The 12,167-nt window shown below is 48.0% G+C and overlaps 1 protein-coding gene across 2 annotated transcripts in view; it reads left to right on the top strand.

The window, feature by feature from the left end:
• AGBL4 (AGBL carboxypeptidase 4) overlaps positions 1–10,606 on the top strand; it is a 1,588,908-nt gene extending 1,578,302 nt beyond the window's left edge. For both annotated transcript variants that reach the window (XM_059137376.1, XM_059137375.1), the window contains exons 12-13: positions 2,944–3,040; positions 9,220–10,606. In XM_059137376.1, coding sequence (XP_058993359.1) covers positions 2,944–3,040; positions 9,220–9,340 — 218 coding nt within the window. In that variant the 3' untranslated portion in view covers positions 9,341–10,606. The remainder of the gene's footprint in view (positions 1–2,943; positions 3,041–9,219) is intronic.
• Positions 10,607–12,167: the final 1,561 nt, after the last annotated feature.

The raw sequence follows: 12,167 nt of genomic DNA, 5'->3' as shown, positions 1-12,167 counted from the left end.
CAAGTGAGAGAGAATGAACAGCATGTGCCCAAACCTTCCTTACCTGTTGAAGTGTCCCAGGAAGTACTAGAACTCCTGACACCTGCCCTTTAATTCAAACAGCTCTGAGCAGAAGTGGCCAAATCAGTCTGGGTTTCACCCCATCCTGGACACGCTCCCCCGCTTCTCTGATTTGGGAGTTCTGATCCCCTCTGCTGTCTGTTCCTGCCCTCTGTGAGAAACAGATCAGTGAGCCCCATAAGAATATGCGGAAGATGACAGTTCCAGCTTATGGGACTTTCAGAGATTGGTGGAGGTGCCATGGGCTGGAGGGAGTCTCTCCTTCCTCGCGTCTCCACATAGTGGCCGGGCCTCCACCTGTGGCCCCTCCGTGGGCCCCTCGGGGCTTCCCCTTGGCAGGGCAGCCTCAGGGCAGCTGGACTGCTTTCATGGAGCTGCAGGACCCCAGCTGGAGTATTCTAGCAATCGAAGGGCAAAGTGACAACTTCTATGCTGACCTTGCCTCGGAATTCCCGCCAGGTCCTTCTGACCAGTTCTGCCATTCTTGTAGTTACAAGTGAGTCACAAGCCCACCCAGATTCAAGGGGAGGAGATATGGACCTCAGCTCCCAATAGAAGGGCGGTCAAGGTCATATCCTAGAATAACATGGGAGACATTTTTGGAAACTACAAGGTGCCATACATAAAACGTGGCAGGGCCAGGATTCCAAAACTTCTGCCATGCCTTTTGAGCCAGTCAAGGAGACCTGTCCTTTTCCGTGTGGCCCCGTCACTCTTACTGTGAGCACATACAGTGGTGATGCGGTTTCCCCGAGCTGACTGGAGCCTGGCTGGGTGAAAGCAGCAGACCAGGGTCTGCTGGGCAGAGAGGCGATGCCCAATGCCAGCCTGTGAACTTTTTAAGGAGGAGGACAGGGAAGGTCGGTCACATCCAGAGGAAGAAAGCAGGTGGCAGCTGGAGAGCACGGTGAGCCTGCAGCGCGTCTCGCTGTCATAAACAACTTGTCTCGTGTTTTTCCTTCTCCCACCAGGCACTGGCCTGGGATGACTCAGTCCTTGACAGAAAAGGTGCCTTCGTGTTGAGAAACAGCCCAGGGTGGTAGAACATTCACTGCTCTGGAGTCAGACGTTCCTGAGTCGGAGTCCCAGCTCTACCTTTGCGGGCCAGGCAGCCTGGGATAAGTTCCTCAGTCTCCCCAAGTCAAAAGGAGATTAAAATGCCTTCCTCACTGGGTTGTTTGAAATGCATACAAAGTATACATTTGTATACAAATGTATACATTTGTGCATTTGTATACTTTATATATATTTGCATACAAATGTATACAAAGTAAAGCACCGGTGCCATGCCATGCCAGGAACATGGGAGATGCTCCACAGATGCTCATTTCTGTGTCCTGGGCCGTGTCCAGCCCCAGCTCAGGGCAGTCTTGAAGACAGTGGTAAGAACTTTTTTGACCATTCCACAAGCGCAAGTCCAGCTCTGTGACTCTGGATGGAGTGGTGGCTGAGACCTATCCCCTGATGTGACAATGAAACTGAGGTGTCTGGGGACAGAGAAGAAGAAGTCAGCCCCATAAGCCATGCTCAGGCAGGAAGCATGGCCTGGAAAGATGGGAGGGTGTGGGCAAAGGCCCGGAGGCAAAAGAGGTTCAGTTGCTGGAGTGTGAAGACCAAGGGCAGTGAAAAGGGGGACACCACAAGCACAAAACTAAGAAAACAAGCAGGGGCCCAGCGAGGAAGGACCTTGGAAATCCAGTTCCAAAATTTGAACTTTAAAGGCAACTGGGAGCCACTTGGGAGTTTTACTCAGTTGGATGCAGGGGTTAGCTCTGCATTTTATAGCATCCCTCTGACTGTTGTAGGAAATGGAGTCGAGGCAGGAAAGACTGTGGCAGGAAGACCCATTAGGAGGATGACAGTAATCCAGGGGACAGGTGATGCTGGCCTTTCCTAGAGGGACAACAGGGGAGTGATGTGGGCAAAGTCAAGAATGAGGAGGTTGCTCAACAGTGACAGTTCGGATGTTCAGAGCTGAGGGAGAGGAGAGAAGAAAGGCTTTCAATGAAGTCAGTTCAGAAGTCATGGAAGCATAGAAGCAGAGCACCCATCATAGCCCTGGGGAGAGGAGTATCCTGGAAGGCTTTGCTAAAGGGATATCACCTAACTGGAGAATTGATGAGCAAAAATTAGCCAAGGGAGGTGGGAAGGCACTTCAAACAGAGAAGATAGCTCATGTGAAGGCCCAGAGATGTCAGCTATAATGCACAGAGCAAGTACTCTCTGTTGTTGAATAGATGACTGGTCTGCCAATTCGTACTAAAGTGCCAATGGTTGATACAGAACTGGCCCTTTCTCCTTCTCTGGGGAGTTCGTACTTTAACAGGTCAAGAATCCTTGCCCTAAGGATTCATGATTGGTAGATTTCAAGGTAGAACAGGGACACTGGTGAGAGGATTTTACCATTGTCCCCTCTGGGATTATCAAAATAGATGACTGTTCTCAAAGAGTCAAACAGACCCTAGTCTACACACAACAAAGGATCTCTTGACCTTGGGTCTTGCTTATCTGTTTCCACCCTGAGCTGCCTGAAGCCAGATTGTGGAAGCCCAGTGATTCCCAAAGGGACGCAGTGTATTCTAGAAGCTATGAACATAGCTTTGAGGTAAGAGTACCCGGACCCATAACCTGATTCCTCTCCTTCCTAGTCCTGTGACCCTGGGCAAATTATTTAGCTTCTCAGCACCTCAATTTGCTCATCTCTAAAATGAGGAAAATAATAGTATCTAACATTCTGTGAAAGTCAAAAAAGACAGGACCTACAAGAAGCTTAGAAGGATGAGTGGTGTCACTGTCTCTGTTCCTGCTGTTGTTATTACTGGCCCTCTTTTCATTCTGTCCCCATTTCCTTCCAAAGTTGCTCCTTGACACATGTGCTTGCAGATATGAAGCTGGGAAGGAACGTGGCAAGAACGTTTTTGGATTATTATCGGCTGAACCCGCTGGTCGAGAAAGTGGCAATTCCCATGCCGAGGCTTCGGTAAGTGACAGAGCAGAGCCGTATGGTTTGGGTCCTACTTAACTGGCTTTGTGTTCAGGGACAACTTCCATCGGCTTCTCTCTGGCCCTCAGTTTCCCATCTGTGGTGGGGGAAAGAAAATCCCTGTCCTGCCCGCCAGTGGATGGGGCAGAAGAGCTCAACAGCATGTTTTGTGACTATAAAGTATCATCACAGCATCAGACAGTACAGCAGCATCAGACAGTATCGCATTTCTGGGTCTCCCATGGGAGTCCATAGGGATGGGAGGTGCTGGGGACTGAGTGTCGTCAAGTTATTCTGGGTGTCTCCATATGCTACTTCATCTGGTAACTGATCCTCTAAGATTCCTACTTCATCCAGGCTCATAAGATTTCTGATTCCTCCCCAAGTGGGGACAATGGCACTTGCCTAGAAAGTTATCATGAGATGTGTGTTAAAGCACCCTGCACATTGTTAGGCATACATGTATCTGCAAAGGTAGGAGAGTCCCCTTCCCTCAAGATGTGAAGGTTCAGGGCTGGGGAGGACACAGCCCAGCCCTAAGAAATTTTACATCAGGTCTTCTGTTGGATTCAGCCTTTTGGGCCACTAAAGAGAAAAGGTCAGGGAATGAGTATCCTTTCAGAGGGCTAGAGCAGAGACCAAAGTGCTGTGCATTCCCATGCCTCCTGGAAGTAAGCCCGGTGAGCATTTGGACAGTGACTTCCAATGGCACCTAGAGTATGCTAGCCCTGCCCTAACTCTTGGCCTCATTGCCTACTCTCTAGTGATCCAGCCTCCCTAGAGGACGTAATGATGTCCAACTTCCTTCTGCCAGACCATTCTTCCCATTGACCTTGCCCATGAACTTGCCCATGTGCTTTGCTGCCTCAGGGCTTTACACTAATGCACCTTCCTCCATACCCTGTTATTAACAAAGACGCTATTAATCACTGTTACTTACTGAGCAAAGTACTTTTTGTACATGGTCTTATTTATTCCTCATAGATATTATTACCCCCCCCCCATTACAAATGAGGTAAAGGAAGCTCTGAAAGGTGAAAAGAATTGCCTGTCAAAGATATTTTGACAGGGGCGCCTGGGTGGCTCAGTGGGTTAGGCTGCTGCCTTCGGCTCGGGTCATGATCTCAGGGTCCTGGGATCGAGTCCCGCATCGGGCTCTCTGCTCAGCAGGGAACCTGCTTCCCTCTCTCTCTCTCTGCCTGCCTCTCTGTCTACTTGTGATTTCTGTCAAATAAATTAAAAAAAAAAAAAAAAGATATTTTGACAGAGGCAGGATTTGATCCTAGGTTTATTTTATTCCGAAACTAGACTGAAGTCCAGCTAAGCTCCATCAGAAGCAGGAAGCAGGAAGCCTTTCTCGCTATCAGTCTGGTTTCAAATTCTGTCTCAGGCTCATGCTAACTCGGGACCTTGGGCAAGTTTATTGGCCTCTTGAAACTTTCTTTACTTACCTACAAAGTGGGCATAATAACCATAATAACTAAAACCTCTAAAGACTTTAAAGATTAGATACAAGCCGGGTATAGTGCCTGGCACTCAGTAGGTGCTCAATAACGTTTCCATCTCCTCTGTTTTCTGGGCTGCAATCCCAGATTTCCAACCAGCTCATTGTGGTCTGGGGCAAATCCCTGGACTTCTCTGACTGGGCTGGATGATCTCTCAGGACCTCTTTCCACCATGCTGTGAGGCCAAGTCTCCGCAGAGTCTGTGAAATAATATATTCTGACTCATCATGCGGGGTCTTTGTGCCCACCCTCCCCCATTCTGGGTGGATTAAAAACACCTTCAAGGAGGATCAGGTCAGCTTCTTCTCTGCTCCCAAGTGCCTAGACTGTACTGAGCATACATACCTGATTCCCTCCCTCCCTCCCTTCCTCCATTTAGGAAAACCAGCACTTCAAGCTAGGCCCCTAGAGGGAGGGAGGTGCTCCTGCTAGGCTGAGTAAGTGATTAGGACATGGCCTTGCCTTTGAGGAGTTCACCCCTGGAGAAGGGCTCAGTTCCTTCTTAGAAGTCATTCTTGGTTGGTTAAAGTTCTTAAAAATTTAAAGCTTTATAATGCTCAAAAGCATTCTTGGAATCTCATTTACAAGTTAATTTGGGGATTGTCTCTCTCAGGTCCTCTGTCAGCCTGAATAAAACTATCTTGAACCTTCAGACTTTTTCCTAGCTTGTTGGACTTCCAGTGAAATGGTGCAGACACTCAGGGAGACTAGCAATGGCGCAGGCCCCTCTTCCCAACACAGATGAGGAAGTCGAGGCCCAGGGAGCACACAGCACTGGTCACAGCCAGGACTAAGCCCAAGCGTGAATGAGCAGAGTTCCTCTAGATAGGCAGGAGGCGGGCCCCGGAAGCTGGGTGGAAAGGCTGCAGGGAGCTCTCAGGGCCCCCAGTGCTACTGTTCATGGGGCCTCATGGCCCTTCAGAGCCTCTTTAGAAAAGAGCTGGAGAGCTCATTCCTCAAAGTGCACAGCCTTGAGGACTTGAGATAAATGCACCCGCCCTTAAATTAAGAAAAACCAAACGAACTCCCCCTCCATCCCCACACCTCTGTCCCACCCAACTATGAATAACACTTAGCTCTCAGCTGGTCAGCAACTCTTGACAATTGAATTCTCAGGAGGATGCCAGGCTCTGATTCAGGACTTGAATACATCCCCTTTGTTTGTATTATTTTCCACCCAAGCATCAAATAACATAAGTGAAAGAGTAGTTCTGGTTTTAAAGGAAAATTACATGTTTTGACTCTAAATTAATCTTTGCTTTCTTTCATCTTTGTGGATAATTATAATTGTCAGTTTCCACTCAAGTGCTGGTGGGAGCCTGTTGGGTACCAGCCTGCCCTTCGGAGAGGGTCCCTGGGGAGGGCCAGCAATGTGGGCCCAGGAACACAGGTTCAGGCACCTGGTGTTGATGTCCAAAGCTGAGACCCCACGCTTATCTAGACCACAGGGCTAAAGTTCAAAAGGTCCCATCAAGGTAGATGAAAATTAGGATAAATGAACAGGCGAGGTGAGCCTCTGTGAGGAAATCAAGGGTGAGCATGGAAGGTGGGCTGGTCTCTGAGTGTGAAGTGGGCTCAGGCTCAGCCATGGGCTGGGAGGGGGGGCTCCATGGTGGGGCTGGGATGTGTGTGGTGGAGGATGGGAATGATCATCTGCTCAACACACTGGAGCCCACCATGTGCCAGGCCATGCACTGGGTGCTGGGGGACATAGAGAGCCCCTGCCCATCGGGAGCCCAGAACACAGAGGAGAAAGGCATAAACACATGCAAAGACAACAAACAATACCAAACAATGTATGAAAGTGTTCAGCTACATATTAGATTGTACTCTTTCTCAAAAACCTTCCATGGCTGCCTATTACCTTCAGGGTAAGGTTCCAGCTCCTTTTCTTGGTATTCAGAGTTCTGGCCTACATCTTGAATGTCATTTCCCAGCACACCCCTTTGCCCGTGAGCACACTCTCCACCCCGTCTGCTTTCTACAGTTTTACACCTTATGCAGCAGACTGAGCAAGTCTATTTTCATGCCTCTATGCCTTTGTTCATTCTTTTTTTCTCTTCCTGAGATGTTCTCCCATTTTTGTCTTTAGATGGTGAGTTCCTACACGGAACTACATGATTTTCAAAGGCCGGTCTAAACATCACACCTCTCTGCTTCACTCTCTCTGTTCTCCATCTGAGATAGAGCTGCTTCCTCTCTGCTGGATTTCTAACTGCATTTTGCACACACCTGTGGCACTGTATGTCCCATAGAGTATTGTCAAGGCCTCTTTGCACAACCAGCCTCTCCACTAGACCAGTTGCTCCTTAAGAAGCTCTCTTGGGTCTCTCCTGGATCTTTAGTGCACAGTGCCTAGCAGGGAGTAAATCCGGAATAAGCCCCCAATTTATGAATTATAGAGTGATAGAACTAAGAATTCTTGACTTCAACCCCTTCATGTTTTCGAACAGAAAAGCAAGACACAACCAGAAATTCCCCTCCCACACCACCTGGCCAGCATTTGGCAGCCAGCAGGAGTATCCCAAGAAGGCTTCAGGGAGGAAGTGGCATTTGAGCTTGATTTTAAAAAACATGTAGAACTTAGCTGGATGAAACAGGAAAAGGACAGAGGAGCAATAGAGACAGTAGAGACAAGAACGAAAGTTCATTTCTATCCATCAGTCACTCCTCAAGCACCTACTCCATGCCAGGCGTGAATTTTGCTCAGGAATTACAGAGAAAAATCAAATGCGTTAAATCCACATTCTCATGAGAAAAACAAATAGACAAAAAACTACCTAGAAATGGTTTGCTGAGGGCAAGGTACAAAGTACTGGGGAGGTCTTGAGAAGGGAGAAGCTTATTTCCTGGGAAGTCTGCTTCTCAAGTGAGCCTGGAAAGGTGGAGGAAGGTATCATAGGAAGAGGAACAGAGCCCAGATGTATGGGATATTTGCCTTCTAGTGCATTCTCTCTCTTTGCCCCCATCTTTAGTTACAGAGGCTCTTTGCCAATCAGTCTACACATTCACATGCCCCCTGTCCACTGTATACCTTCTGCCACACCCCATCTACCTGGGGCTGCCCACTTGCACTTGTACCTGAGATCGCCTCTCTAGGGGAAGTATGCCTTCCTTTACCCCCATGAAAACATAGCCACCTGATTTCCCATGCTCCCTGTGGGTGTTAAGAACCACACCCCTCAGTGACATATGAATGGCACCCTTTGCAAAGCTCCCCCCCAACCCCCATTTATGAGGGCCAATGAGGCAGGAAGGACACGGGCTCTTGTGTGCTCTAGGGTGTCTTTGGGTACCAAGGTCTAGATGTATCTCACCCATGCGAGACATCCTTGCTGTGTTAGTCAGGTCCCTCAGCAAGGTTGGTATTTCAGGCAGGGAGGCCTCTTGGTGGGGGAGATATGTTAAGGCAACGTGTCCCTTTTGTGTGCCGCCACCTGTTACGTCTTCACCTCATTCATGACTCATCAACAATGAAGGAAAATGGGTACTCCAAGGTCAGAGCATGATGGGTTACAGGAAGTTGTTTCTTTAGTCCTAATTCAAAAAGCCCAAGAGAGCTTCTGTATTTATGGTGTTTGCCACTTTCTATCATGCTTTGTAATTCTTTTTTATTTTGTGTAGTCATTGTGTGCAACTGTGTCCTCTACTAAATTGTAAGCAGCCTGTAAGCATCAATGTCTGACTCCTCTTTGTCATGTCCAGGGACCATAGGACCCCGCTAAACATCTAGCACCATGCCTTTGTAAGTCACAGCAGACAAGGGAGGACATTAAGGGCATTTACTCATATTATTTCATTTAACCTCACAACACCTCTGCAAGATTAGGATGTTTTATCTCCATTTTACAAATAAGGCCCAGAAAAGCTAAATAACTTTCCCAAGATCACACCCTTCATCATAGCCAATCTGGAAATTCAGGTGAGTTCTTTCTGGCTCTAAAACCTACTCTTCCCACTGCAAATGAATCTTGGTCCAACACATGAATGAATGGCACAACGTAATAAACAAACAAGGCCCTTTATGAGGGAAAATGCAAAAATGGACAAAACTTGGTCCCTGTCCACAAGGAGCTCATAGTGTAGTATGTGAGCCAGACAGACAGAGGACAATTATTGAAGAATAGTGTTAAGGGTGTGGCATTGGGTGCTAGGTGCTATGACTCAGAGACGAGCCAGACATACTTCCACCTTCCAAGGTCACCCAAGCTCATGGCAGAGACAGACCCCTGTGAAATGCCATACTTAGGCTATTCTGAGGAACGTAAGGGCAAGTCTGGAGCCTGCGATGGTTTTGAAGAGGATGGGGTCCCAAGCTCCTCCAGGATATGGATCTTCTGTGTGTCCATCCCCATCCCATTATGAACTGGAGAGGATGGATTAGAATCAAGGTGGAAATGTAGACGAGTTGGAGCTGTAGTCAGTCAGGTTTTTTCCAGAAGCAGAATGATACAGAGTATCCATCCATCTACCAGTCATTCATTGAGCCATGATGCCTGCTTTGGACCAGGCTCTGGGCTGGGCTCCTGGGACACAGAGAAGAGGAAGACGAGGCCACTGCTCCTGGACTGTTACAGTCCAGAGGGGGAGATACACATAACAGAAATGATTTCAATCTGGTGTATATATGTGCTGTCTTTCTTCTCTCTTTCTGTTATCCCTCCTTTGCAGGAAGGAAAAGCCCCCTCCTTACAAGCACCCACTCCTGCGGGGCCCAGCCAGCAACCACCCCAACGGCAAAGGGGACAAGAAGAGCTCCGTGAACCACAAAGACCCTTCAAACTCTTTTTAAGGACATGGAGTCCGGGGAGGTCTTGTGGAGACAGGAGCATGCATTTTCTGCTGGGGCATGAAATTAATCACCCTTCTCTAGTTTCCAAGATCAAGGGTACAGGATAATGAGTAAGCTAGTGAAAGAGAAGGAAAAAAGGAGAAACCTCACCATCAATTTTCCCTTTTACCAATGGAAAATCAATTGTGGGACTTCAGCTTAAGGCTCAGGAACAAAATAGGAGGCTCAAACCAAGCGAGTACAGATGCCATTTCCACAGCACAGAGGTCCTCACAGGAAGAGGACAAGCTACATGTCCCTTTCAAGAGGTTTGACACATCTCAGGTCAGTGTTTTTGGAGTCCCTTACCTTCCAACGTTGTATAACTACCATAGGCAGTTGCCTTCTAGACTAGGTGATGGTTGTTCACTGTTCTAGAAATGCACCGTCCATACTTGCTGATCCAAAACAACATCAATGACGCCTGCAACCCAAAGACAAATGTGCTGTTGGGAACAATAGGACAGAATTTTTGAAATCACAGTGGTTTGAGGCACACTGTCACTGTGTCTCTGAGCTGCATGCATTCCTGCAATGACCTGGGTAGTTGAATTGAAGCTTTAGCTCCAAAGACAAAAGGTATTGGCCACTCATTCCAAGAGGTCCATTGTGGTTCAGATCTCCAGATCCTGGCGCCAGAGACCAAACCCTGAAGACATGGGTATGGATGCTCTGCGGTGGGGGAAGGCTGACTGCCAGGTGAGGAAGACGCAGAAGACAGGAGAATGCCACCCCCTCACCCTCCCCACTCCCACCTGCCGCCAAGCAGAGGGCTGGTAAAATAAAACCGCAGCAGTAGCAGTTCCCAAGGGGTTGGGGGAGCTAAATATTGTACATTTTTCTAAAGAGTAAAGTGCCTTTGTATGATGAATGGGTCCAGAGGAGTCTGCTCCCTTCCTGTCCGTGAAGCAGGCAGGCTGAGTCACCATGACAGCCTGCTAATTAAAATGACCTCCCGGAAATGAGGATTCGGAGATGGGGAGAGGGAGGGAGGCTCAGGGGAGATAGGGCCTTTCGCACAAAGCTCCAGTTAAGCCTTCTTTTGCGCTGGGATGGGGAATTTTTGAAGTTTGCTGCAAAAATTGAGAGCAAAGCTCGTTCTCCCTTTGCTTATTGGTTTTCAGAAATAATAACAAAGAGCCATATGTTAGTTGGCTACAAATGTTGTGTTGTATATACAGCTTCTCCTCTGGGCTCTTGTTGCCCAGAGGAACACGAATAAAGTGGTTTATGCATCTCTTCTGTTCCTCTGAACATTCTTGGCACCCTTCCATTTAGGTCTTCCCCTCCCCCAGGAACAAACCAGCCAACCCAAATTTGGTGTGACTCGCACGTTGCTGTCAGGGACTCTGTCATCAGGGATAAGGAAGAACAGTCAAGACTTGACTTTCCAGCAGTTCCTGTGTCAGAGTCCTGGGGAGCTGAGCTGAGTGTAACCAGCTCAACATGAGCCAAGAGCCTGGCAAGTCTTTCAGAAATGATAGCATCTCTTGAGGCAGCACGGAGAGAGGCAGACTGCATAAGTCAGGCACAGTGACAGTCCAGGTCTAGCTTCCCTGGTCAGACCATTTCCATAATGTTGGGGCCATATTTAGGCCCCACTGTAAAAACTGCATTCATTAACTGGATCACAGGCCTCACAAGTCCTAGGTATGCTAGCAGCTTAAAACCAAGGACTGGGACCCAGGCACCTCTGGCTTCTTACTCTGCATTCAGACCCTGGTTCTGTCTTTTGATATCTGTGTGATCTTGGGCAAGTTATTCAATCTGTCTGAATTTCTGTTTCCTCCTGTAAGATGGTGATAGTGATACCTGCCTCATTGCAGTTGTGATGTGGGTCTGGGAAACGTTGGCAAGGGCGAGCAGTAAAAGTGAGCTCTGTTCTTTGGGATGTCATCAACACGGTGAGGTATCTGCAAATCATTTACCATTGGAAATGGAGGAGGAGATGTGCTGTTTATCCCTGAGATGAAAGAGGAGAGGGAGTCGGGGTAGGAAAGTGAGATCACAATTTCTAAAAAGGTGGAAAGACCATCTTGGACATTCTTCTTGTCCCAAAGAAGCAAACCTGTGTTCTGTGTGGTCAAAGGTAAGAACCAAATCCAGGGGTGTAGTTTCAAGAAGATGGATTGCAGCTCAAAAAAATGGGGAAAACTTTCTAGTGAATAGAGTTGCCAGCCATTGGATGGGTTTCCTGGGGAAACAGTGAGCTCCCCATCACTAGATGTATGCAAACATTCAGAATGAACATCTGTCACAGAGGAAATGGGAGAGGTTCCTTCTCTGGGGGGATGCTGGATGCTCTGTGGCATCCTCTCCTGGTCAATAACTCTGGAAAGGAATGGCTTGAGGCAGGTGGTTACATGCCTGATGTCAGAGAATGGAGTTTACAGTATAAGAAGTATCATTTAATGCAAAACAAATGACATTAAATGTCTCTGAATTACAGCATATGGACCCTGCTAACATTTAGAATTCCTTAAGAGGGAAAAATGCGTAGCTATAAGGCAGACTGTAGGATATGTTTGCAATAGGACCACCCGCTTCTTTCCAATGGCAGAGTAGAGAGGAAGGGGCTATCCAAGAGACCAGGGGTTGCCAGTGGACCTCCCTGGGATCTTGGCCTGCTCAGCAACTCCCTAGCTTTCTAAGACCCTTTCTACCTGTGGTCTCTATTTAGAGAGGAAAGATTTCAGCAATCTGGCAAGTCAACCAGTCAGAAGGTACTAGCCCACCCAGCCCCAGGTGGGGGTGCTCCAGACTCTCTTCTTGCCTACCCATCTTCTTG

This window comes from Mustela lutreola, chromosome 10 (genome assembly GCF_030435805.1).
Source record: "Mustela lutreola isolate mMusLut2 chromosome 10, mMusLut2.pri, whole genome shotgun sequence".
NCBI classification, from domain to species: Eukaryota; Metazoa; Chordata; class Mammalia; order Carnivora; family Mustelidae; genus Mustela; species Mustela lutreola.
This window is presented reverse-complemented; position numbering and strand designations above follow the sequence as displayed.